A 27708-nucleotide genomic window follows, 5' to 3' on the forward strand; every position below is an offset into this window, starting at 1 on the left:
TCAAAGTGAGAGCAGATAGCCAGAAAATCACCCTCTTTTTATTGGGATCTGTGGGGAACACATCCAAGATGCTAAGGACCCCGGGGTTGGGCAAGAGCCTTTGGAAGTCCACTGGTTTCTCCACCTCATCCAAGCAGACATGGGGGACCCTCCACAGTCATCTGCTAAGGCTGGAGCGATGGTGCTCACAAGGTCCCTGTGCACAGAGACCTCGGAATGATGCCTGTAAGTAGACCTTCAGTTTTTCCCAGATGCGGCTTGACTCTTGGCTGATTCTGTAGTGTCTTCCAAAATGGGAGGCAGTCAGACCAGAGTGCTTGGGTTCAGGTTTCCACTTGTCTCTTTTCCCGTGGATGACCTTGAGCATTCTGTGGGTGACCTTGAGCAATTCCTTTAACCTCAGTTCCATGGAGCCATCAAGAGGGGGAGATCCACAGAAGAAGGTAAGTAGCAAGTGCCCCCCAAGATGAGCTGTTGTTAGGAACATGCAGCCTGGCTGCAAGACTCCTCCAAGAGAGAATATATTCAGCAAACATGCAATAAATAGATGATCCAACCAACTCCGTCCAAAGACTGCCCCAGGTCAGCCAGTCACACTGTGGCAGCACCCATCCTCAGCGCCCTGTGACCTTGGACTCATGCCTCTCTCTTTCCGAGTCTCAGATTTCTCCTCTGTCGAAAAAGAAAAAAGACTGGCTGATAAGGTCACTCCTGGTTTTCATTTCTGAAGTATCTGCACTTTCCAGGTTTGGGTGGTGGAAAGAGCATGGGCTTCAGAACCAGTGGCTCCTGCGTATGGGCACTTGGGACAAGTGACTTGTCAGAGGTGAGAGCGGGGCCAGCGGCTGTACCTCCCTGAGCCTCAGTCTCTTCATCTGTAAAGAGAAGGACTAGATGTCGCACGGGGTCACATGGAGATGGAATGGCATGTATAGAAAGCTGGCTCTCAACGAACATTATGGACTCTGAGAGCAGGTCCCCAGACTGACAACAGCAACACCCCCAGGAGCCTGCTAGAAATGCAAATCCTTGTGCCCTATCCTAGACCCACCTGCAAATTTCAAAGCACACAGTCACTCAGAAAGGCCCTCCCATCTGCACCCTCTCCTGCCCCAGGTCCCAGAGGCCACTGCTACATCGAGCTGAGCTCTCAGCCTTCTGACACATTCCTCCGTGCACAGAGAATATGTCTACACATTCACAAGACTCTTCAAGAAATAAAAAGTGACCCCAGTGATACATGTTGGTCTGCATCTTGGCTTTCTCTACTCTCAACTGGGGATCTGGGGATATCCTCGTAAGTGTCCTCGGCACCTATCCCCTCTTTTATACTTGGTGCGACCATGAAGAGCATCAGACCCCCTAGACTGGGATCCTGGCCTTACCACTGTGGGGCTGTGTGCCCTTTGGCAAGTATCTTAACCTCTCTGAGACCCAGTCTCATCGCCTATAGCGGGTGGGTAATCACAGTACTTATCCTACAAAACTGTTGGAAGTAGAAATGAGGTCAGGGATGGAAAAGCTGAGAACAGTGCCTGGCACCTTGCAGACAACTGCCACGTGCTAATTGTTGTTATTGTCACCTCGGACCACCATGTGGGTGTCTCTGTATTTAACCATTGCCCTGTTGGAGAACATCAGGTGGTATCCAATTTTTGAATATTACCAACCACATTCTCACACATCCTCACACACGTGTATGGGACCGAGCAACATTCTGTGCTGGGCGCCTAAATCAGTTCCCGCTGCCATCTCCCAGCTACGTTCAGGGAAGCCAAGGGCTCTGCAGTTCCTTCAGAGCTCCATGACACACAGCTCTATCTGCCAAACAGGGAAGGCTGGAGCTTCCTGAAACATCGATGCTTCCAGGTTAGTGTTTTGTTTATTGGTGTCCAGCAGTGCATTTCCCTTGGGGGAAAAAGAAATTTTGTTCCTAAATACAATGCACCCCCTTAGCCCTCGGGGATCTGTTCCAGGACCCCCAGCAGGTGCAGGAAAGCATAGATGGTGTCAAACTTTATACCAACTGTTTTCTCGTATTCACACATACCTAAAACTAGTTTGGTTTATAAATCCAGCACCGGAAGAGATTGACAGCACAACTTACACAAAATAGAGCAATTGTAACACAGACTGTAGTAATGTTATGTCACTGTGGCCTGTGTCTCAAAATATCTTAGTGTTCACCTTTCTGGCACTGATGTGAGATGATAAAACACCATGTTGAGATGAAGCGAGGTGAATGGGGTGACCTAGTGTTGGGGTGACCATGTTGAGATGAAGCGAGGTGAATGGGGTGACCTAGTGTTGGGGTGACCTAGCGTTAGGCTGTCAGTGACTGGACAGTGACCCAACAGTGTGGCAGGAGGAAGATCACCTGCTTCGGGTCCGTGGTGGACCACCAGCCACCGTAAGTACAGATAGTGACCCTTTGGGGAAGAAGGGCCTTCTGTGTCTCTGGAAATCACTGCGGCTTGGCCTAGAGAGACAGGCCACGGTGCTTGAGGAGGCTCCAAAATCATCCTGGTCAGGTGTTCTCCTGCCATGCTCCAGGACTTGCCGGGGCTCCCTGCCACCAGTGATGTGCGTCTCTTCTTAAGCCTGTGATTGGTGGCAGCCACCCCGGCAGCTGGCTGCTGGCCATGGCAGGAGCATTTACACCATGGCAATGGCAGACGCCACCTGTGGGGACGTGCTATTCCTCGAGAGAGCTGGTTGTTGCACCACTGTGTGTCCCCGGACAGTCCCACAGGTGCTTCTCTGCTGTGCATCTGCCAGGAGGCTTGGCTCAGCCCGGCCACAAGGTGGCCCCGGGTCTGCCCAACATGGCTCTCATCCTCCCCTGCATTTGGACCAGTACCTGACCCACAGAAGGAGCCTTAAGTATGTGTTGAGTGATCAACAAGAGGATACCATTGATTTGGTTAAGTTAATTTAATATCTGCTGGATACGTGTACATGATCACTTTTATCACTTCCCCCAGAGACCGGAGATGGTTGAGGCGTAGACTTTGTGGCACAGAGGCATCACTGTGGAGGTCCGCAGCCCCCATGAGCAAGCATGGGAAGCCTTTTCAGGATTCGAGCAGCCTCTCCTCACTGCATGCAGTGATGAACAACATGCTTTTACTCAGGGGCAGAGACTATGTACAAGGTTGTTGGCAGCCCCTTGGTGCAGCTCAGCACATGTAGCCTAACATATGCCCTCCTCCACACCACGCACCTCTGTGTTGGGGGCCGAGGTCAGCCTCCACGTAAGACCAGAGCCACCTCCATGACATCCAGTGGCTCCTGAGTTCTGTGTCCACGTCAGGCCCTGTTCCATCCCAGTTCCCCATAGTGAGGCTGGAGGCTGGGGGTTTGTGAGGCTGTACCGTGTGTTAAAAGTCACTTTGCATCAGATGTGGTCTTGACCTGTGCCAGCTCAGTGGGGCTTTGCGGGAGGACAGACCCACAGAGACCCAGGGCTTCTGGTACAACATTGATTTAGAGCAGAAGGAGCTGGGACAGAGGACATGCAGCCCCGAGTCTATTGTCATCCATGCATCCATCGTGAGAAGGAGGCCAGCAGGAGTGCAGGATGTGCCTGCAGAGCACAATGAGGCATCATTTTGGGGTGTGGGAAGGGCCCTGCATGATAGGTGGCAGCATCTGTGCCCAGTGGGCGGACGCGAGTCGGGGCCTACAGTCAGTCTGTGCGCTATCTCGTCTGGTCTTGGCCAACCTGGCTTTGCTGCACATCGTATTCTCATGTTTACTGATGCAGCGGCTAGGGGTGGGCGGGGAGAAGAAACGAACCTGCCCGTAGCTCAGAGAGTGAGGAGGGAGCATGAACATATCTTCCCTGTGTGGACTATCTGGCTCCACTTTAACATCAAGAAACGTCATGTGAGAATCTGCATTCTTACCACCTCTTGGAAGATGTCAAGATCCCATAAGAGCGCTTACACTCCCTCCATAGGTGTCTCCCCGCTGCCCCCCCAGCCCTGAGGCGAGAGTCATGTGGCTACATGGCCTGAGCATCCCTAGTCTGCACCCCAGGTCTGGAGGGACACGGCCAAGCCCGATACCCCAGAATAGCCCCCACTTCCCTGATCCCCAGAGAGCCTGGGCTCTCCCTGGTGGGTGTCTCTCGTCCATCGTTCGCCCAGGTGGTCACCTCCCCATTGTGCACAGTGGGCGCCCCTTCGCCCAATGCTCTGGCTCCTGGCTCTGCCCCCCAGCTCACCCTCAGATCCATGTATCACTTATCTTTCCTTAATGTTCCCACATATGGAATATTCTCTAACAACACATCCACTTTACTAGGGAAGCCAGACACACCAATGTAATGGTGGCATCTCAGGCCTTGGGCGGCCGATGGCAGAAGGGTTGGGGGGTGGTCCTTGTCCTGGGTCTAAAAGGAACAAAGAGAAATAAAACCCTGCCAGGCCGGGAGGCAGCCCAAGGAGCAGGAACCTTAAGGAAAGGGCAGGTAGCCACTCTAGCTTAATTTTCTGGCCCCTGGAGTGGTTTCTCCTTCCTCCTTGTGGGAGAGGCTGAAGGAGGAGGTGTGCATTGGCCTCAGCATCAGGTGCATGTGAGGCACGGGGGAGAGGTCCCAAGCTGCCCCACACCACCGGTCCTGTCACCCACCGGCCTCCTCACCTGCAGCAGCATCATCCACAGAAACCACGCTGCCCAGCTTCACCTTCCCACCCTGACCCTGGAGCCCAGTGGGATGCAGCCTGGTGGGGGGCAGGCGGCACAGGCTTCCTGTGACCACGCCGTGATGATGACCGTGGATCAAAACCAGATCAGATGGCACCGGAAAGTCGGTGTTGGGGGACGCTCCAGAGGGGAGATGGAGCGAGGGCCCCGCCTGCATGGACAGATCTGCTGGGCGGCCTGGGGCCCCAGGCTCCAGGTGGGGCTGTCTCCAGGAGGGCTGTCTCCTCTGGGGGCTCATTTGCGAGGGCCGCTGCCTCCCCATGAGGTGCCAATACCAGGTCAGTGAAGGCCTCCTCTTCCCTCTCTGCCCCAGCGCACCCACTCTGGAAGGGCCTGGCCTCTGTGCCAGGGGGTACCCGGCAGTCCCCCATCAACATCCGCTGGAGGGACAGTGTCTACGACCCGCGGCTGAAGTCTCTCCAAGTGTCCTACGCCGCGACCAGCTGCCTGCATGTCTGGAATACCGGCTACTTCTTCCAGGTGGAATTCGACGACTCCACTGAGGGGTCAGGTGAGCCTGGGCCGGGCACAGCCTGAGAGCGGGCTATGGGGTGAGCAGAGAAGGGGCCAGGGCTTTACTGGCACACGGTGTTCAGGGGGCAGGGAGGTGCCACTGAGGTGAAGGATGATAATACCCACCACCGACATTTGCACAGATTTACTGGATATTCCAAGGGCTGGTCGGGAAGAGTCAAAAGCCCATAGGAATGTACACATATGACACGTCACAGAGAACAGAGCAGGTGCGGGGAGAGGGTGAGGTGACCGTGAGGCCTGAAAGCAGAGCCAGAAGGAAACTGTGCCAACAACTAGCCGCGCATCAGAGCCTGGTACCCTCGCTGGTTCTTGCCCGTAGGATGCCCAGCTGCTGGGAGGGAGAACAGGAACACAGGACACAGTGGGGACTGAGCATGAGGCTAGCTGCCCTGGTGGCAGGGGAGGCCGTGCGGGCAGCCCCGGGAGCCTCCGACCCCGACCGGGCCCCAGCACCCTGCCACGGGCTTCCCGTGGACCCTGCCCTCAGAGGTTCAGCAGGACCCTCACCAGGTTGGGGAGGGAGGCTCCTTGGATCTGGGAAGGCTGCTGCTACACAGGGCTGCTGCTGGATTCCGCCTGGGGTTCCTGAGCATCTGTTGGGACCACCGTGAGCCTTGTTTATGCTGGGCGTCTGTCTTCCTTCTTGGAGCGGGGACCACAGTCCCCAACGGCAAACAGTGCCTACCTGACCAGGCCCCCACGAAAACCTGAGTTCCGAGTGTCACTTCCCACGTGTTGTCACAACTGGTTGCTGGGGGGACTTGGTGTATCCTGTGTGACCCCCATAGAGAGGGCTCTGGAGGCAGGCACCTGGTTTCCTTCGGACAGTGCTGCCTGCACCGTTTCCCTTTGCAGATCTGTTGGTGTCATTTCACTGTAATAAATCTTAGCCACACGTATGGCTGTGCACGGAGTCTTGCAAGTCCTCCCAGGGAATCTTGGAGCCTGGGGACCCCCGACCTGGCCCCCAGTGCCAGGTCCTTTCTGGACCAGCCCTCAACCCATCTCCTTCGTACACCCAGTTGTCTTACTCTCTCACCCGCTGCCCCGCGAGGATGCCCTGCGAGGATGCGAGCCCCACGAGGCCAGGACCACTATTTTACACTGAGCATCACAGGCGCTTAGTCAATTGATGGATGAAAATCAATGAAACGTTAAAAGAGCAAAGGAGTCTCCGTTTCTTCCCCTGGGAGTGGAGAGCAAGACGCCCATCTCAAAGGCTGTCGGGGAAGAAGTGAGACCACCCCAGGGAAGTGCCCTGCATCCCACAGCGTCACCTGGATCAGCTCCCAACATGGGGCGCTGACCCGGAGCCCACCTTTCTATGTTGTCAACAACAGGACGCTGGAACAGGAACTCATGTTCAGCCTTGCTCTTGTGCCCGTCACTGGGGCAGATGCAGAGTCTCTGAACTGAAAGCTGCAGGGCTTTCAATCGGCTTCTCCCATCCAGGGAAGGTCCGCCCAGCCCTGCATCTTGGCTTTGTCAACATGACCCTGACACCCATGCTTGCACGTCCACCCATCAAAACTGTGCTGTCCTAGTAGACACTCGGTGTCCCCCAGCCTGGAAGACATCTGAGCAGGTGTAGCGTCCACTCCGGGCACCCTGAACCACATGCAGGCCACGTGCCAGCCTTCTTGGAGTCCAGGGAGAGGCTGGATGGTGAGCAGAGACCCAGCCACAACCGCCCTGCCTTGGATGGATGGGAACGGCAGCGGGGTAGAGGCTTCTCCCTGTGCCAGGCCCTGCAAAGCACTTCTCAGACAGCGGGGCTCACTATTCCAGGGGACTCTCCCCTTGTCCCACAGGTAAAAAGGAACCGCCTTTCCTGAGCAGCTGCCTGCGTGCCCAGAGCTGCTCATAGCTGCTCCGGGTTGGTCTTCACAGTGACCCTCAGGGATGCTGCTCACACAGGGCTCACTGAGCGCCAGGGACCAGAGCGCCAGCTCTAGCAGACGTTTGCACAGAGGAACTTCTTTGAGGGATAAAAGAGCACAACTGCATACCCAGATCCTGGAAAGTGCAAAGACCAGCGCAGTGCAGGGATACACATACTTATTTACTCAATGTGCCAACTTTTCTTCTGCCCTTGTTGGTCTGTTCCAAATTCAAATTCCCAAGGAGCAAACTAAAATTAGGTTTTCAGGTTTGATGTGGTTTGTATCATTTTTTAATGCAGCAATTTTATAAGATTGAGTAAAAAAATAATAGCTCCTGGGGCACCTGGATGGCTCCATAGTCCAGTTGAGCATCCGACTCTTGATTTCAGCCCAGGTCATGATTTCAGGGTCATGAGTGAGCTCCAGCCTGCAGGAGAGCTTGCCAGCTCCGTGTTTAGGGGAGAGCAGAGAGTGTAGAGCATGCAGGGGATGCTCCCTCCCCTCTGCTCCTCCCCCGCCCCCCCCCCCACACACTCTCTCTCTCTCTCTCCCTCCCTCCCTCCCTCAAAAAAAAAAAAGAATTATACTTCCTGAACTTTTAATTGCTTAGTTAATAGTTATTGAATATACAATAATTTTGAAAACAGCAGATATGGTTGGGGATGAGTTACCATAGAATTCATGCTCCTCCCATAGGATTATTATGCGTCATTATGGGTCTTACTGATAACTATGTAATGGATTTATTTTCCTTTAAGTCATAAAATATGGAAAGCTTTGAATATTACTTTGGACTTCTGTATTGTGTATTGTTGAGATACATTTGACAGAATAATCGACATTCCCAGGGAACGGGTCTGGGGCTGAGCACGGCATTCATCCCACCCTCCATCAGGGGAGCCCCTGGAATGCTGACCAACGTCCATGCTCTGGGCACTGGTGGTCACGGGACATGGTGATGCTGTTGCTAGAAGGTGGGAGGTTCTCGGGACAGACAAGTGAACACCATCTTTAAAAGGTACCTCCATCTCGTGAATAACAGCACAGCACCAAACAGATATCATCGAGAGGCTCGGCGTCCTCCCTCCACTCAAGGAGAGACCAAGACTGGGGGAAGCAGCTCACTCAAGGTCAAGTGGCAGCATGTGAAGGGTCAGGTTCAAACCCAGTTCCTGCCATGGAAAGCTCCCATCATGTCACCACATCCACCCTTTACCACCAGCCCTTCTCCTATCTACACTTTGTTCGCAATAACTTGAGCCATCCTTGCAACGATTGTGTGAGATGGGTGTCAGCTCCCATTTTACCAATTAAGGAAAATTACAACGGGATTCTCTGCCCTCTAAAGAAGGAAATTTTAGGAGCGTGAACCTACTCTGGAAAAAATCTGCACCCAATATCTGCAGAGACCAGGTGTGAAGCCTTAGGCGCTGACCCTGCATAAAGGGAGGAATGCACTAGCTAGCACATGTGGAGAAAGTTCTGGGCTTATGGTCAGGTCCCCAGAGAGCCAGCAAGCTGCTTGGGGTAGTAGCTAAGCCCATGTCCGGTGAGTGCACCCCAGCGGAAGAGCCAGGGGACAGTGGGATCAGCCTGGGACACCCATCCCTAACCCACCAGCAAGAAGCCCACACCCAACTTTCCTGACAGGTGGAGCAGAGACATATCTGTGGTGCTTCCAGGGTGAAGTAGCTGCTGTCATGTTTGCAAGGGCATCTTAGAACATGTGTGTCTTGGACTCTAGATGTTTCCATATCCCATGGGGGCTCAGTGTCAGATCTGCAGGTCATAGTTATCCCTAGAATCACAGAGCAAAGCCTCCTTTTGGTTAAGAATTTCAGCCTCTTGAATTTTTACCCAAAGTATAGCTCATAGAATTGGGCATGGCCAGTCCAAGCAGCCCCCTCTGCTTCAGTGACCGGTCCAGGGATAGGCGTGCAACTGCAGTCGGACCACTGAGAGCCAGCATTCTCCTGGGACACGTTGGAAGATAATCCTTTCCTGTCTGTGTTGCGCTAGTCAGCTACAAGCCTGGGCCCCTGGTCTTCAGGGAAGAGCAGAGCCAAGAGGTGGAGAAAAATTGAGGCCTGAAGCCATTGTTGGAGCCTCTAAATGCAGCTGTGCCTAAGGCCAAACCGTCCCTGCACCAATAAATCTCACTTTTTAGCCTTCATCAGTTTGATTAATGATTCCATCCCCTGTTTACAAGAGCCCTAGAACAGAAGACCAAAAACAGTGGCTGAGTTAAGAGAAAAGAAGTAGAAAGGATGCACCTGGAGGATTGGCAGCCTCGTCCTTGTGCTTTCTGCCCAAAGGCAATAAATAGGGCTGGGTCTGGGAGGCCCAGGATAGAGGGGACACTGCGCCTGACCCCCAGAAATGGGACCTCGGAGCGCGGTGCTGGAAGACTCCAGGTCTGTCCTCCAGGAAGCTGAGCCCACGGGAGCCTGGCCCTTCCAAGACTGGCTAGTAGACGACTGGTAAATATCAGGAAACTGGCCTCCAAGGACTTGGGGGAGGGACAGGAAGCCACTTGTAGCATTTGCCACTTTCCCTGGTGTAAATACTCCCACACAGCTGGCGTCAGTCTCCCAACACCATCACAGATCCCCAGGGACACGTTCTCTGTACTGGGTAAGACTTCTCTCTGACTTGCGTGTGGCAGAGGCAGGGCTCAAGCTGGCTTAAGCAAAGAAGAGGGTGAGATCCTGAGAAGTCCTGAGTATGGCTGGGTCGGGTAGTGGAAGAGCCACCGAAGGAATGGAAGGAGCCAGACGCAAAGTGGGGGATCTGGATCCTCCCTGTGGGCTCTGCTTGCCCCTGCTGGAATCATCCCGGGCCAGCAAATCCCAAATGGGAGCAAAGTTGGGGCCTGCTGCTCTGGTTCACCCTCCTGATAAGTGGCTCAGAGAGACAGTGCCTCTGCCCTGACAATGGAAGCTCGGGCCTCAGAGCGGATCCACAAACCACAGCGTGGCCCCAGCAGCCCATCACCACGTGACTGGGGACGAGCCCGCCCTGGAGCAAAGTGCCTGCCCAGAAGTGAGGGTGGTCGGGGCTGGGAGGCACACTCAGTGCTTTCGCCACAGGGCCTGAGGTGCACGCTGCTGACCCCGGGTTGACCGCGGCCCACCCCGGACACAAGTGGCTTTCAGAGTTCAAGACTTTTGCGCCCTGCTGCAGCCAGGCCTCTGTGTTGACCCGGTCCCGACCCCCACTTTTTGGCTTCTCCACCACCTTCTCAATCTGGTTCAAAGAGACCCGCCCCCAGCCCCGCCCAGCCACAGACCGAAAGAATTATCTGGGTGTCTCTCCCTGGCCATATAAATTACTAGATAATTCCTCCAGTGGCTCTCGTCCACACAGGCCAATCTGGTTTTACTTTACTTGTCATTCTCCCAAAACCCCAGTTTCCTCTCTCCCTCTCTCCTACCCGACTTCACACACCCCAAGCCTCCAACCCCAGCTCGATTCCCAACCTCTCACTCTGTTTCCACATCTCCTGTCTTCACGCACCTCCACTGGAAATTGGGGACCGCCAGGAGCAAAGGAAATTAAAAACGCAGCTCAGCGATGGAGCAAGCAAAACACATTTGCAGTAAGAAATTGAGAATAAGGAGACACACCCATAACCCCAAAAAACCCCTGGATAGCCGGCAGCCAAGGCCGCGCCTCATGAGCAAGAAGGGAAGTGAGCGAGGAGGGTACGCAGGGTAGACTACAGAATCTGGGATCACGCAGGTCAGGTTACTCCGACAGGTGACTGCCAGGAACTCAGAGCGAAACAGGAGGCCGAGGACATTTTCCATCAGCGTGGAAGCTTCCAGCAGTTTTTCCAGCGGGCGAGGGATACGAGTACTCAGAGATTAGCGCCAGCCAGCCAGCGATGATGAATAACAGAGGTGGAGACAGTGGGGCATTCCAAGGAATTCGAGAAAGTGGCGCTGAAGGCCAGGGAAGAGGGGGCTGGCGCAGGGGCAGGAGGGAGAGAGCTTCATAGGAGGAAACGAGGGAAAGGCAGCCTCCACCATCAGACTCCCCTCCCTGCGCACACACCATCTCCCCCGGGGAGCCCCCTCGCCCCAGCCCGGCGGGGTGCTCCTCCTGGAAGGGGTGACAGGCCCACCTGCACTTGGAGGCTGCCAGGAGGTCCCGCTTCAGGAGGCACGTGTTCCATGGCCCTGATCCTGCCCTGCCGCTGGACCTGCTGGGCAAATCAGCCTGCTGGGTGGGGTGCAGGTTTTATCTTATTCGATCCTCACAACTACCCCACGAAACAGAAGAGACTCCCACTCTGGGAAAGGAGACACCCTTATCAGCCCAGGGTTGTTTCCAAACCCTGTGCCCCGCTCGCCGTCCACAGAAAAGGAGCCAGTGCTCTGTAGCCCTGTAGGTGTACAGCCTGATGCCAGGGAGCCAAGGGGCCCTGCTGCCCTGCCCCTGACCCCGTCCACCTGTGTAGGGGAATGCAAAGGGCAGACCGCCTCTGTCCTGCATGCTGGACCCATCTCCTGGTCTCCTGTGGGGTCAGGACCCTGCACTGCACCTCTGCACCCAGGGGCTGCTCCACTGGAGGTGCCGGGAGAGTACTGCATGGGGGTGAGGGTCCCACTCTGGGGGAGACAGGGAGAGGGAGGGGAGAGAGAAAGCAGGAGGGGGAACAGAGGGGGAGGGAGGGGAGAAAAGGGGGAAGGGAGAGAGAAGGAGAAGGCGAGGGAAAAAGGGTGTAAAGCCTGTCATCAGCTCTAGCAAGTCACCTAAACTCTCTGACCCTCAGTCTCCTCCTCTGTAAGGGGAAGATGTGACGCTGAGTCAGGGGATGTAAAGAGGGTGCTGGGAGGCTGAGCACCCTGAGCTAACATTTGGATGACAGCTTTGCCCTGTTTTAGCAAAAATAAAACAAAACAAAACAAAAAAAAACCGGTCTCAGGGAGGCCTGGTCACGCGCGCTTCTAAAGTCCTCCACTAGAGGGAGCAGGGTGGCCAGAGAGGCCGCCATCAGGAGGACTCCTGATGGTGGAGGACTCTGCGTGGCCCACTCACCTGGCTGAGGGAGAAAAGATGGGGACTGCAGATGAGAAGGCTCCTCCTGACCTGTGAGCAGCCCCCTGGACGGTCACTCACTCGCAGGGACAGTACTGGACAGCTGAGGCGTCAGGCACTAAGGCCGCAGGTGCACTCGTGCTCCCTCCCACGTCTAAGCGAGTTCTAAGTCACTTGTAAAGTGGGGCCAATGACAGCTGGTCACCACCCCAAGCGCCAAGAGGTGACGAGGAGGGCTGGTTGCTGCGAGCCCAAGTCCATGGGCGTTCAGCCCGTGACCAGCACCCAGTGCACCCAGCAGGAGCTCAGTCCATGCTTGCCCCTGCCGTGGAGCAGACTTGCAGACCAGCATGATGGTGAAGTCTGCAGGGTCACTTCCATCGGACTGGGGAGGGGGGGTCTTCAGGTGCCAGCCCACACGGAACTCCCAAAAGAATCTACAGGCTCCCTCCTGGAAAGGCAGGCTGGAAGTGGGGCCCGGGGATGGGTCACGGACACGGCAGCAGGAACAGCCCCGCCATTTCTCTGTCCACTCAGGACCCACATCCCAGGGCACCCTTCCACCTGCCACGTTAGGCCGGGTGCCTGCAGGGAGGCGTGAACCGCTACTTCCTCTGAGCTTCTGCGCTGGGGGATGAGGGGGTTCAGGAAGGGGGTTCCGTGCAGTCATGAAGAGGCCTGCGGCGGCTACGCTGGCTGACTGCTGACCGATGTCCGCCTTGACTGGGGGGAGAGAGTGTGATCATCACCCTGTTGTCCCAGGGCAGTTCTTTTCTACCACAAATCTGTAAATGGTCAGTCCAGTTTCTAAAACTGTGTCTCTTCACCTTCGTTCCTGATTTCTGCTGACTCTTCCCTCAGATCCCAGGCGTGGGCATTCTGGGGGAGGAGGCATTAATGTGGAGGTGAGGTGGATGTGTGGCTCTCCAGGCCTATCCCTGGCCCTTCAGTGGGAATGAAATCCCCCGCCTGGAAAGATCCTCTGCCCAGGAGGCCCCCAAACCCCCAGCCACCCCCCTGCCCTCTCGTCCACTCCTCCTCCTTCCTCTGAGACCCTAATCCCAGGCTCCCACCCCACCCTACCAGCCAGTGTCCCTGTGATAACTCCCCCTGTGATGCTGCTGCTCAGAGACCCACAGTCATCTACACGGGGCTAGAGCAGGCCTCCTTTCTCCTCCTCCTCCTCCTCCTCCTCCTCCTCCTCCTCCTCCTCCTCCTCCTCCACCTCCTCCTCCTCCTCCTCCTCCTCCTCCTCCTTCTCCAGCCCCTCCTCCCTCCCTGCATCTCTCCAGATGGCCTGATCCTCGGGGGGACTGGACCGAGTGCCCAGGGGCCCAGGGGAGCTCCCGGGCTAGGAGGCAAGACTGAGCCCCATCTGGTCCAGCACTGCCTCCCCCACCCCCATGGGTCCATCAGGGCCTCTCCCTTAGTGTCGAAAATGGTCCACGTAATCGGGATCAACTTAGAAATGGGAGGTGGATCGCCTGAGGGCCCTCGGAAGAGGCCGCCACATCGTGACGCCCAGCATGGTAGCCGTCCTCCCTGTCTCGGGCGCCTTCCTTCTGAGGGCTACCCAGGAATGAATCACTCCTGCTCCGTCGAGGATCTGCAGGATCACAGCTTGTGCTGCTTTCCCGGCAAGTTTTAGGAGGCTCTCTGTGCCTGAGACGCACTCCCTGCTCGCAAGCAGATCGCTAGTCGGGACACACAGGGAGGGAAAGCAGAAGGTAACTGACATTGGGGTGAATGTCAGCTGGTGCCCGTGCCCCCACCTCCCAGCCCCACTCGTCCTGCTGGCACCCCAGTCTGCAACCCTGCGTGGCCTTGGGAGCATCAAAGGAAGGAGGGCCCACTAAGCACAGTGTGTAGAACACGGTAGGCTTGTCAAGGTGGAGGAGGGTCTGCGGGAAGAGGAGGACACGAGACCATCTGGGGTGGGGACAGGCCCATGGGGAGTGGGGAGGAAGAGGAGAGATTGGAAGGAGCGGTGGTGGAGGCCTTGGGAGGATGAATCTGAGGACCTCTGCAGGAGACACTGGTGGACTCACACTCAGGAGAGCCTGCCACAGACATCGTTATTCCTCTGGGCTTTTAGTGTAGGCCTTGCACATGGAAAAACCTCAGCGGGCAACGCACTTCTATGGCCTCCCTGTCCTAGCCGTGCCCGGGTCCCGGGTGCTCCTTGGTGGCAGAGCTGTCCCAGAGGGGTGCCATGGCCTCACACGGCGTTTCCTCCCTGCGCACCTGCCCACGAGTGGGCTTTAGGGTCAGGCCGGGGCTGCTGAGGGTGGCATGGGGTGAACCTCATGTGACACATTCATTTTTAAAGACGAGGATATTTGGTCTGTTGACCAAGGCTCTGCTGCTTGGCCATGGCTGGCACCTGCGCCTTTTTGCCCTGCATGAACCCCTCGGACTTTCCATCTGTGGCATCGTGGTGGCCTGCTCGCCCTGCCTCCAGGCCTCTATGTTCAGTGGCTTTCTGCCTAGAACCATCTTTCTCTCCATCCACAGGGCGGAAGCCCCCCTCCTCAGGGAGGCCGCCGTGGCACTCAGTGTGGGTCCCGAAGAGCACCCCCTCCATGCCCCCGTGACACCCCCTGCTCACGCCCACCACCTGTGCGCTGCCTGCCCGTCCCTCTGAGTCCACGCTCCCAGAGGGCAGGACTGCATCGGTCTCATTCTCTCTCCACCCCCAATGCTTAGGTGAAAGTGTGGCACATTCTAGGAGCTCACTGCATGTACCTGCAGAGTGAGTGAATGATTTTTCCTCTTTGACGCTCTGTGGTTGGCCGCGCCCCTTCTGTGGACACTTTCTTCAGCTGTGTCTGTTCACGCAGGTCCTGCCCTGGCTGTAGTATCGGCAGCTTCGGGTCTCTGCAGATCTCTGCTTTGATGATGTTGACAATGATGACGGTGATCATTTTAGTAAGGACGAGAACCAGTAATAGTAACAGAAATCGCAATCGCTAGGGGGCCGTTCTGCATCCCAGGGGCTGTGCCAGGGAGTGTTTTGTAAGCGTGGCTGTATTTGACCCTCACCGTGTTCTGAAGACAAACGTGTCGTCGTCTTGAGATGCAGAAGAGCTAAAAGGGCCCATGCAAAGCTGAGCTACAGAATCAATGAGTCTGAGTCCACCTGGCTTTCAAACTGAAGCTGACGTGGGATGATCTTAGAGCATAACTACCAGGGAGTGGGTGCACGTGTGGGAGAGGAGGGTGGCCTGTGCTGCTGGAGCACTGAGAGTGTGCTGGCCACCAACTGAGGCCCTGGCATTCCTGGGAGAATGAGAGAGACCTTCCTGGTGCGGGGAGCACATGCAAACCCTTTGTCCTTGTGTGTCACAGCTTCAGGATGTTCATCAGCTCCCAGGGTGGCCCCAAGAACAGGCTGGAGACTTGGCTGCGCTGTGCTATTTGCAGTTTTAACTAATTAGAGCATCTCAGACTTCTCATGTATTTATTTTAAGCCTTAAAACCACCATGCCTGCCAAAAGCCTGCTCCATCTTGGTGAAAGCACTGAACTCACAAATAGACGGCCGTTAACAGTGGCTGTTGTAAGTCCAGACACAGTGGTATCGGGCACGGCACCTTTCAGCGTGGAGTCAGCCTCCTCGGACTATCTGGAGGGTCTGGCCGTGGCTCGGGCACGTCCCCAGTTATGCTTCGATGCGCCGGCTCAGGGAGACAGCCAGCTGAGACACCTGCAGGAGCCCTCCGCGGCGGGTTGGGGCCTGGTCTGCCAAAGGCCCCCTTCTACCAAATCAGACTTGCCTTTTTAAATTGTTTTGAAAGAGGATTACACTGATGCTGCACTGTCATTATGACAAGTCACCCTGAGATTATCTTATCCCGGGGCCGCAGCCGCGAGTGGAGTTCCTACCTGTCCCGGGGAGAAGGCTGCCCAAGTCTGGCTGGAACTGCTGCACAAGCCCACGGCCTGGATCTTCAAGCAGGTCTAGGGTGGGGTCGCCGGCTGACCTAGGGCATTCCCAAATGTAGACGTGCTTTCTGACCTGCTCTTGCACTCTTCCTGGGCTGCACTTAAAGGCTAAAAGGGAGACCACCAAACAGCTCAATTCTGAGAGTCTGCACCACTGACCTGCCCCATAGCACTGTTCCAGCCCAGCCCAGGCTATAAACTATCCTCCTTCCTCCTCATTTAGCCTCCTAGGAAGCTCACGTTTTGCTGATCTCCTTGTTTGTGTTTGCGTATGCCAAGGCTAGTCAGGTGCAGCAGCCTTCTGGGGGAGGGGGGTGGTGTTAGGAGCTCCCGTGGTCCCCAGCCCAAGATAACATTGTTTGTTTACAGAGGACTAGATGTCAGCGTGAAGGAGATATGAGTCCTGGAGGGCCCCACTGAGGTGGGCCAGAGCCCCAGGGTTCCAAAGGATGGGCTTCCATTCTTCATTCTCTCATGGAAGCAGATAGGCAGGAGTCTGGCTGGCCAGAGGCTGCTTCGTGAGCATGGATGGGGCTGTGTCCGTGGGCTCCAGTCCGGTGCAGAGGGTGACCTTGAAAAGGTCTTGTGACCTTGCAGCTCTACACCTGCAAAGGTAGGAGTAGTGGGCGTGCCCACAAGCCCCTCCCATCCCAGCAGGTTCCCATCCCTGGCTCTGTTGTTGGCCATACCAGTAATAAAATAAATGCCTTTATACAAGGGCATTTTTGGCAGGGTTCTAGCAAACATCCAGCTCGGGGTGCATTTATGCTTCATACAGTTGGTATCATTCTTTTGGAGACCTTACCTACATAGAATTCTAAGGTGCTTGAGCAGGAAGGGACCACAAGAACATTATAGCTGGTGATTTTTTTTTTTAATAGATGAAGGGGCAGAGTCCTTGATAGTTTACATGAGGTAGAGTCACCAGCATCATCATCGTCATGACAACCCTCCACCAGGCACCTCTGTTTATCCCACCAACACTCACTACACAGGTGGGGAGATGGAGGCTCAGAGAGGCCGAGCAGCTCGCTAGTTCGAGCCAGAGGTAAGCTGCAAATCCAAGGCCCACTCGTCGTTCCTGCCTCCTGGCGCTCTCATTCTAGAAAAGATGATGTTGGCCTGCGTGGGTGAGCACACTGCCATCTCCGCCTCGGTGCCCAGGGCACCTCCTGCAGGAAAGTTGCTCAGACGAGCTGTGCACTCACCCCTTGGGCTTACCTCTTGATCACTAATGAGTGCATTTTGGTGGCACCAGGTCTCTGGTTGGCCAGTGTTACAAAGCCCCTTAGAACCATGGATACAAGCTGCCAGGTGGGAGGGAGCACAAAGATTTCCACTGCCTGGGTTCATGGTCCTGTAATTTCCTGAGATTGTGTTTTCTGCCTGAAAGGATAAAGTGGAAAAGGCATGGGTTTTGGTGTCAGATATGGGCTTAAATCCTAGCTCCCGTTGCTGGGATTACCAGTAACCTGCCCAACCCCTCCTGGTAAGTCACAGTGCAATGCAAAACTACTAAGGTCAGTGGGCTCAAGGAGCATCTCCTCTCCAGGGAAAAAAAATCATCCCCCTTTGTCATTTTAGCCACAGAAAATCTCCATTAAAGCCTTGTAATTGGAACTCCCTGGAGGTTCTCTTCTCTCTCCTGCTTTCCCATCTGTGAGCATCTCCTGGCCCCTCACAGATTCAGGCTTTGTGACTTAACAATGCTTTTACATGCTTTTCTCTGTGTATTTTTAAAAATTGAGATATAAATGGGCACCCTGGGTGGCTCAGCCATTTAGCACCGCCTTCAGTCCAGGGTGTGGTCCTGGAGACCCGGGATCGAATCCCACGTTGGGCTCCCTGCATGGAGCCTGCTTCTCCCTCTGCCTGTGTCTGTGCCTCTCTCTCTCTCTCTCTCTCTCTCTGTCTCTCATGAATAAATAAAATCTTTTAAAAAATGGAGATATAATTCATGAGTGTGTGCTCAGGGGAGTTGATTACCCCATAAAACCATCGGAGTCTAGAGAACCTAGGGAGGTCTAGACCAACCACCCTCATTTCCAAGTGAAGAAAGACAGCGAGAGAGGAGCTCTGTGAGCTGGTCGAGCTCAGAATTGTGAACTAAATTTGTTTCCTATTTTACCATTCAGCACTTTCTGCTCCTTATACTTTTTATGGCAAAACCAGAACAGAGAATACTACCAGCCGGTAGCCTCTGATGTTGTCAATAGCAACCATCACACCGAGGAGTCCGTGTGGACTTGGCCACCCTGGGATCTCCGGGGGTGGGAGGGTGCCTCCAGACCTGCCCCCCAGCCCAGCAGCAGCGTGCTCACTTCAGTTCCAAGCAAGATGCATGAGAGTTACCGTCCTATCTGTAGCAATGTGGATGGAGATCTGTTAGCAAAGTGCAGCTGGAGATAGGCTGGCCTGTGTGCATGCGATTCTCAGCCTTCGCCCTGGACTTGCCCAGATCGCCGTGGTTCAGAGTCAGAGCCCCCATGACAGATGCTCCTGTCCACTAACGGTGCTGGAGGAGGCCATGCTGGGTACTTAGGGTCACTTAGAAGAGATTCCACCAATCAAACCTGGTCATACAGTGAGATGACACCGAGCAGGGGCTGCACACAGGGCAGCACCCCTGGAGAAGGTAGGGTGTTGTTTCTCAGAATTTGTGTGAACGTCTCACTCATTACATACTAGTTCATGAAATTCTTTGATGGTATAATGTAAGCTGCCACTTTTGCATTCAAAGGACATCATTTTATTATTTTTTAAAAGATTTTATTTATTTATTCACAAGAGACACAGAGAGAGAGGCTGAGACACAGGCAGAGGGAGAAGCAGGCTCCATGCAGGGAGCCCAAAGCGGGGCTTGATCTCAGGGCCCTGGGATCACACCCTGAGCCGAAGGCAGACACTCAACCACTGAGCCACTCGGGCGTCCTGAGGACATCATTTTTTTTTAATTAAAGTCTGGAAGCCTCTAGGACCAGCATTCATCTCAGAAAGTTTTCTTTGCCTTCCTGCTGCGCGGAAGAGGATGAGGTCCCTGTCGCCACCTGGTGGCCACGCTGATCTCTGCAGTGGCTCTGGCCACCTGGGACCTGCTGATGGGGACAGAGGTGGACAAAGGACAGGGTCCCACCTCTCACGGGGCCCACCTTGCAGTTTGTCATCTCAGCAGGGCGTCAATCTCTCAAGAGGGAAACTGTGTGACCTCAGGGTAGACAGATGCTGTCACAGCAAAACCCAATCCAACAAATAGACTAACAGCCCAGTTCCGCTGATTTTGTTTTCCAGGAATCAGTGGTGGCCCCTTGGAAAACCACTACAGGCTAAAGCAGTTCCACTTCCACTGGGGAGCAGCGAATGCATGGGGCTCAGAGCACACAGTGGATGACCGTGCGTACCCGGCAGAGGTTGGTAGATGCCATCCCAACAGCAAATGTGTGGGAGCTTGCTACACCCCAGGCCTGCCTGTAGGGCAACTGGCCAGCCGGCTGCCCAGAAAAGGAGCATTCCAGGGGGTGGCTGGAAAGCAAATCCGGTTCCAAGGTGGGGCCCCTGAAGAAAGCAGCCAGCCTGCAGATGGGGCCTGGGGCCCGGGTATCTATTTCTGTGTGATCCACAGGGACAGCGGGGTAGGAGATTCCATTGGAGTCGTGCATAGTGGGGAGATGCCGTGCCACCCTCACTGGTCCCCAGTGCCCATGGCTGGGAGCACTGGGGCTAACTGGCAGTCAGGTGCCACATGGAGTGTACGTGGACCCTGCTCCCTGGGCAGAGTCCTCACAGCACTGGCACCTAGCAGCTGCATGGGAACGTCTTGCTGACCATGAGAGGCTGGGGGGCTTTCTGGACTCTGTTGGTATGGACGTGGGGCTTGGGCGCCACTCAGAAAGGCCTCTGGCACAGCTCATGCCTGCAGAAGGACGCATGTGCCAACCCCCCGGCCCCTTCTTGGGTCTGGGCCAAGCTCAGCATCAGAATCAGGTGCCCCCGTCACACAGAACCCAAGCCAGGCCCGCGGCCCTGCCTCCCCTGCTTCCTTACCTTGTCCTCTGCCCCTTGTTTAAATCCTCGTCAGCCGGCCAGTCCTGATGCCGAGGTTGGGCTCGGGAAAACGCAAGGAGGGACATGAAATGGGGACATAGATGAGGTTCAAAGGAGGGAGGCAGAAATAGGAGAAAAATGCAATTTGGGCATCGTGCTCACATTAAAAATGGTGCTTTGTTTATCTGAAATTCCAACGTAACTGAGCGTCCCATAACAGGTCTGGCAGCCCTGCTCCGGGGTCTCTGATACACACGAACTATCCAGCCGCCAATTCCTATTTTACACCGTGAAGCCCCCTTCCCTCCTGCGGGAGGTGCCGAGGCCCCCACTTTCTGCAGCTCTCGCTCCCCCTGGGCAGGCAGCACCGCTCGGCTGCGCCTCCGTCCAGCGAACCACGCAGTGGGCGGCCCGGCCAGGGGAGGAGGAGCCGCCGCCGTCCTTGGGGCATCGTGCGGACAACCCGAGTCCTTTCTCCTCTCTTTCAGCTGCATTTAGTTCACTGGAATTCTGTGAAATACCAAAATTACAAAGAAGCCATCATGGGGGAGAACGGTGTGGCCGTGATAGGGGTGTTTCTACAGGTAATCTTGCTTAGGCACGACTCCCCCAGGGAAGCGGGTGAACCATGTCTGCAGGGTGTGGGGTGTGGGGTGCAGGGCGCGGGACCTGGGGTGCAGGGCATGGGGCACGCTCGCTATCCTGCCGGCTGCCTTTTCCAATGGGCCTTTCTCGTCTATGCTGGGCAGCTGGGGGCCCATCATGAGGGGCTGCAGAAGCTGGTGGAAGTCTTGCCGGAAATAAAGCACAAGGTAAGCTGTGTAGCTCGAAGTTGAAGCACCTTTATTTATATTAATGACTCGTTTGCAAGGATAAGAGACCAACGGGGTGGAAGGGTATGGCTGAGGGGGCCTGAGTCCAGTTCCAGGAACGGGTCTCCCTGTGGCTCACTCTCTGATGACCATGGGTCCCTGCTCCCCGTGGACCCCTCCCTCCCTAGTATAGTGGGTGTGCCAGACCCCATCCAAGTTTCCCAACATTCAGCCACTCGGGCAGCATCCCGAAGGTTTTGTCCACCTGTCACTGGTTACGATCAGTCCCCTAGTATTTTTCCTTACACTGATCAGCTTTAAAAAATCCTTAGCCTGGACCCAGGCAACAACATCCACCAGAGATGATGCTTGTTTTAAAACTGACTGCAATAAACACCTAACTACCTTTAGGGGTGTCCACCCCCACGCTACCTGGCATGCTGCTGGCGCAGGGTCTCAGGGTCCCCCGTCCCAGGAGAACAGAGAAGCCGAGGGCAGGGGGAAAGGCCTGCCAGCCTGTGAATGCGCCCACAGCGAGGGGATCATCGCTCAGCTCCCTTTGTGCACCTTGCTGCTTTGAGCTCGGCTCAAAAAGACGAGGACACCAAAGTAGGTTTTCTCCAACATCAGCCAAGAGAAGACTTTGATGGACAAATGGAAATTCCAAAGAAATGTAGTTTATTTGTTCAGTACCAAACAAAAGAGTTCCAGGACTCAAGGAGGCCTGGGGGTCCCTGGACATGGGAACCTGTCCCAACAATGGCCAGAGCGGCTCCAGATGAAAGCGGGGGCCTGCCCTTCCTTTGCTGCTCCACAGGGTCTGTTTGATGTGTGCTGTGTGCTCGCTTGATGTTGACCTTGAGGTTGGCCCCATGGGACCAGGACCACCTCACCCGCCACCGTCCCATCCGCCAGCGCAGGAACTCCTCAGGGTCAAGGTGCTGGAAGCATCCTCTTCCTTGCTGGTCTGCAGCCAGAGTAAACCCAGGATGTTTTCCCTGTGTGCACCCACCTCCCACGTGGCGTGGCCTCCACCTCTTGGTGGGAAGGGAAGGACCTGGCCGTGAGGTGCTGTTTACTCTGGGGTCTGTTTTCCTCCCGCAGAAGCTCTGGAGCGCGTCTGGGTAGCCCAGGGCCACCTGGGAGAGCCACGCGGGAGGGACTGTCAGCGAGGGTGGCGGAGGAGGCTGCCTGGGGCTCGCTGCTGCTCCTGACGCTCCTCTCTGGCCTCAGATTCCTAACCTGGGAAACAAGAGCGAGAGCCTAGGAGACGAAAGGCCCAGCCCTGCAGAGCAGGTGTCTGTGCCTCACAGGTTGGGAGGTGTGACCCAGTGGCCCCAATCTGTGCCTCATGCGGGTGCCCTCAACCTCTGGAGCCATTCTTTAAATGTGCCACGTCGGACACCATCTCCGTGGCCTACAGTTCTGTGGGTTTGACAATGCATAGTCGTGGATCCTCCCAAAACTTTAGTTGATGGAAACCGGTGGTGCATGCATCCAGCCACCCCTCCACATGGCTGCGGCCTTGACCCCACTCCTGCAGCCTCAGGGAAGGAGGGATAGCTGGCTTTAGGGTGGAGAGGCTTCCCGCAGCATCTGGGTTCTGCCGCTAGTCACGTGGCTTTGGGCAAGTCTCTTGTATCTAACCTACTTTCCTCTTCAATAAATAGAAATTCCTCTCGCAGGTGGATCTGGAGAACTTCACGGTAACAGCCTCGGATGGTATCGGGCACATCAGCCCCTCCCGGGCTGCAGTCTCAGGGACCAGGGGGGCACTGGTGCTCCCACCGGTGCTCCTCGCATTTTGTCCCAAGTGCGTGCATGACCCGCCTCCTCCAAGAATTCACTAGATCACACGAGGTGGCGTTTCCAGCCGTGGGAGGGAACAGGAGCTCCAACTTCCACCACTCGGGTGAAACTTGAAGGCACGATCCCGAAGGACAGGCTGGTCCCAAAGGCCACATCCCTTGGGATTCTGTGTAGGCAAAGCAGAGGAGACAGAAAGCAGGTCGGGGCCGGGGGTTTGGCGGGGGGAGGCTGGGCGGCAGGATGGCTTAAAGAGCCATTCCGGGGGCTCTCTGCGAGGTGCTGAGTCCCTGAAACGGACGGTGTGGGCGGCGGCAGGCACCCATCTGTGCCTATGCCGAGAGCCAGAGCCCTGGGAGCTCTAGACCAGTGGGTGCCGGGCTACGTGAACATATTTCCGTACGGCTGTTTCTGAACTGCTAAGGAGACACGAATCACGCAGTGCATCGTCTGGCGCCGCGGGCAGTGGTGGCAGTGACGGCAGCGGCCACGGGAAGCGGCTCCTGGCCTTGGGTCCTCCAGCTAGCCTCCGGACTGTGCGTCTAACTGGGGGGAGTCAGCAGTTAGGGGACAGCTGGGCCGCGGGCCCCCAGCTCCTGCGTCTGCAGGTGGCGCAGAGAGTCCAGGCGAACAGGGAGGCCTCCTTCCCCGGTCGAGCGTGTCCGCGCCGTGCCTGGACACCCTCCAGCCGTGCTGCCCGGGGCCGCTCCGCAGCTTAGGTACCTCGGCACTGGTGCATGCAACGTTGCTCCCAGGTCTCCGCACCCGAGGGACCCCAAGAGACCCTTTCACCACTGAGTGAAAGCCCTGCTGGAGAGCCTCTGGCTGGAGAACCAATAGGTTCTCTTTGCACCTCTACCTTGTCCTGCACTGTGATGAGCCCCAGTTTCCTGGCCCTGCTGCTGGACCTCTTCAGGGTGCCCCCCCATATCCTCCTTACTGCTTCGGTTTCTCACTCACTCCTTCCCACCACGTGGCCTCTGTGCTATTCCTCAAGCGCTTTGGGCCACACCGTGCCTCAGGCCCTTTGCACTAGCTCTGCCCACTTCCTGGAAGGATCTTCCCCCAGAAACTTGCAGGCCTCTTCCTTCACCTCTTCCAAGTCTTTGCTCAAATGTCTCCTTCTCTATGAGGCCTTCAGGACCACCCCTCTTAAAACACCAGGCCCTACCCTCAGCATTTCTGACCCCACCGTCCTACTTAAATTTCCCTCCATCATGCTTAACCATGGTGAGAACTACTAGATATTTCACTTACTTATTCTGCTGTGGTCTGCTTTTCTCTGGTAAAAGGTAAGTTCCATGAATGTGGGTAGTTTGTCCTCTCTGCTACTACACCTCCACAATGTGGAGTTACACACCACGTAGCTGCGGGCGAGTGGATGAAGGTGGCACTCCACCTGTGCCCCTGGCACTCAGACAGGCAGCTTTCCCTCACCCTTTGATGAAGCCTGCAAAGCAAGGAAACACGAATTCTGAACAGAGGCTCCCAAGCAGGGGAGGTGCAGGCACGATCCCCCCTCAGTGGCAGCACAGGGAGCTTGGCACATGAGGGGCACCGTTCCCTCCCTTCCTGCATGCCCCCATCTCTACCTGAGACCTGACACCACCTGGGGTCTTGGTCTCTCAGGGTGCACGGGCCACTATGGGCCCCTTCCAGCCCTCCTGCCTCCTGCCCACCTGCCGGGACTACTGGACCTACCCGGGTTCCCTCACCACCCCTCCACTCACTGAGTCGGTCACCTGGATCATCCAGAAGCAGCCTATCGAAGTGGCTCCAAACCAGGTAAGCTGCCCCTGAATCAGTGTGGCGGGATGGTACGGGAGCCATTTGTCTTGTCAGGGCAGCCGAGGTCCTGTGAGCAGGTGTCACGGGTTTTATTTTCTGGTGTGGTTTGGATGCTCCTGAGCAAGAAGCATTTCTTGAGCTAGGGACTCGAGAAATACACTCTGGTGGCCTCTAACATTCTGTGGCTTCAAATTGAGACCTTGCAGGTGTCCCTAATGACAAACGCCTGCACACCGGTCAGTGCTTGCTCTGCAGTATGTGTTGGACAAAAGTGACTTTAAAAGAAACAGAAGTGACATTATAACTGGGACACGGATCCCTGCCCAGGATGGGACCTCAGTAGGTTTTTGTAGGTGAACAAATTAACCGAGAAAGGAACATCATCGATGAATTTTAGAAAGCCATTAAGGAAGTGGGGTAATTGACGGAGACGAGAAGACTTTTAGCATTTGTCCCACTTCTTTAGGTGATAGAATGGTAAACAGTCGAGACTGAAGAGGTTTCTCTCATGTGCTGTCTTCAGAAGTTATGCATGCGAGAGAAAATTTCAGAAGGATTGTGTCAGTCAGCTATTGCTACGATAATGCTGCGTAACAAACCACCCCAAAACTCAACGGCTCCTAACAAGCATTTATTTTTCTTGCTTTTGGGTCTGCGGGTTGCCTGTGGGTGGCAGAGTGGCTGGGGTTTGGGTCGGGCCCTGTGTGTCTCATGCTCCTTGGACTATACTGTCTAACCCAGAGCTGGTTTCCATGGTGCACAACAGATATGCAACAGTCAAGTAAACCCCACATGCACACTGACAGCCTCTGCTCACAGGCCACCAGCCACAGCTGGTCCCAGTGGCCGAGGTCAGGGGGCAGGGAGGAGGTGAGTGAGTGCTCCCAGAGCCGTGCCCTCATCTCGCACACAGACTTACACCAGAAGCTAATACCTGGCTGTCCAGGGTTTTTGCATCGGTTCTAATTTCCTTCCTCTTCCTTTTCTAAATAGTCTTTTTCTCCCCGTAAAGTAAGTAGCTATTACTTGTTTACATTTTAAAGACTTAGAGTCTCTTTTTCCTGGAAATGTCAAGAATGTGGAGACATCTTGCGTGTGTCGGGCATTCAGAGCCCAGGGATGACAGACATGTGGCAAGTGCATTGCCATGGCCCTGATCCCTGTGCAGGCTGGACCTTCCTGGCCGGTCACACGTACACTTTCTGAGGCTCCAACCTCATGATTCTGGGAATATCTTCTCATGCCAAAGTTGTGGAATGACACTGTTTGCTCTGGAAGGCAGAGCTATCTGCTCTTCTCCTGAACCAGAGTTGTCAGACACACTGATGGAGGACCCGGGTCGAGAAATGGGCCCCGGTCCCTGAGACCCCTCCTGTCCCTCAGCACACAAGCCCCTGTGCATGTCAGGTGCAGTGGCTGAAGAGCAGGGGAGAGACGCGTGGCCGCAGACGGCGTGATGAGACCTGTGAGGACGGTCTGCACACGGCTGTGCTCCATGCCCTCCATGCCCTCCATGCCCTGGGGAAGCCGCCAGTCATGCAGCTCTAGTTTGTGCAACACGTGGTCACTGTGTAGACACAATCCCAGCTCCACAGGTGGCTAAACATGTGAGCGACCCTCACAGGCTCCTCAATACAATGAGGACAAACGAGGTGATTTTAAAATGCACTTTCAGCTCCTTCAGTGGGAAGTGAATCAAACATTATGTTATATTGTATGTGTTTATTTAGCTTTTATGTTACATGTGTTCCTTACCTTGCTGTGGGGAAGCATACGAGGTGGTTCTGGCTTGGGGCCGCTGATGGTGTTGCAGCCAGGTGTCCCCTGGGACTCTGAACACTTGAGCCGGGCCACAGGCCCCTTCCCAGAGTAGCTCAGTGAAGCGACTGGCAAGGTGGTGCTGGCTGTTAACTCCGCTCGCTGGGGCTGCTAGCGTGTCCTCACAACACTGCAGCTGGCTTCTCCAGAGCGGGGGATGCCAGAGACCAAGGCGGAAGCTGCGATGCCTCCTGTGGCCTAGCTTGGGCATCCCCTCTGCCACCCTGTGCTGGTCATGCACGGCTGTCCCTGATTCACTGTGTCTGGGCAGGGACAGGGGGCACGATTGTACAAGGCAGGAGCTGGTTGACTCTGAACCTGCACCCCGCATACTCTGGTTGCTCTCCATTCCAGCTGGCCGCCTTTCGCACACTCCTGTTTTCTGCGCTTGGTGAAGAAGAGCAGATGATGGTGAACAACAACCGCCCAGTTCAGCCTCTGATGAACCGGGAGATCCGTTCATCCTTCCAGGCTGTGGAAGAGGGCTCAGAGGTTGGAAGCAACCTCTGAAATTAAAAAAAGAAAAAAAGATAGATAGATAGAAAGAAAGAGATCGTTGTTTCAGTCTCTGTGCTTTCCAGTTGCGAGGAAAAGAAACCACTTCAAAGAAGCTTTGGAATGGTAGGGAACGGAAGTGTGGGACGCACGGGGCATCTCAGGGCCCCCGGCGGGTGCCTGTCCAGCCCCGTGCACCCGCGCCTCCTCGTCTCAGACAGGCGCCCTCTGATTCTCCATGCGCATGGCCACCCCGTGCTTGCCGGACAACTCAGGGCCTGGGACCCACGTGCACCGTCTCCACCTCCAGACTTCTGGGTGCAGCAGTGTCCTGAGGCTGCTGGGATGAATGACCACTAACCAGAGGTGCAAAAGCAACAGAAATGTGTTTCCTCGTGGTTCTGGAGGCTAGAGGCCTGGTTTGCAGGTGTCGGCCGTGCTGGTTCCCTCTGGAGGCTCCTGAAGATACGGTCAAGTGCTTTTCCAGTGGCTGCTCAGGACACGGTGCTCCGTTTAGTTGTGGCCATTCTGGAGGGCGTGGAATGGCTTCTCCCTGTGGGGTTCTGTTTTTTTGTTTAATTGTGGTGGAACACACATTACATGATACCCTCTCACCCACTTTTAAGTGAACGGGTATGTGGTGTTGATTGCATTCCCAGCATCATGCCACCGACCCCACCAGCCAGCCCCGGAGCATTCCTCGTCTGGTGATGGAACCCTGCTCCAGTCCGTGCTCATTGTCCATGCCCACCCCCGCCCGTGGCGGCCACCATCCTGGTGTCTGCCTCTATGACTTTGACCACGCTAGAATAAAATATAAGTGGAGCCCTA

At 55.5% G+C, this 27708-nt stretch overlaps 1 protein-coding gene across 1 annotated transcript; it reads left to right on the plus strand.

The window, feature by feature from the left end:
• Nucleotides 1-27708, plus strand: CA5A (carbonic anhydrase 5A). Its single transcript, XM_038538088.1, has 7 exons — nucleotides 1-225; nucleotides 5024-5221; nucleotides 19406-19524; nucleotides 20647-20742; nucleotides 20908-20970; nucleotides 24406-24561; nucleotides 26737-27708. Exons 1-7 carry the CDS (start codon nucleotides 69-71, stop codon nucleotides 26890-26892), a joined length of 945 nt encoding a protein of 314 aa, XP_038394016.1. The 5' UTR covers nucleotides 1-68; the 3' UTR covers nucleotides 26893-27708.

This window comes from Canis lupus, chromosome 5, assembly GCF_011100685.1.
Source record: "Canis lupus familiaris isolate Mischka breed German Shepherd chromosome 5, alternate assembly UU_Cfam_GSD_1.0, whole genome shotgun sequence".
NCBI lineage: Eukaryota > Metazoa > Chordata > Mammalia > Carnivora > Canidae > Canis > Canis lupus.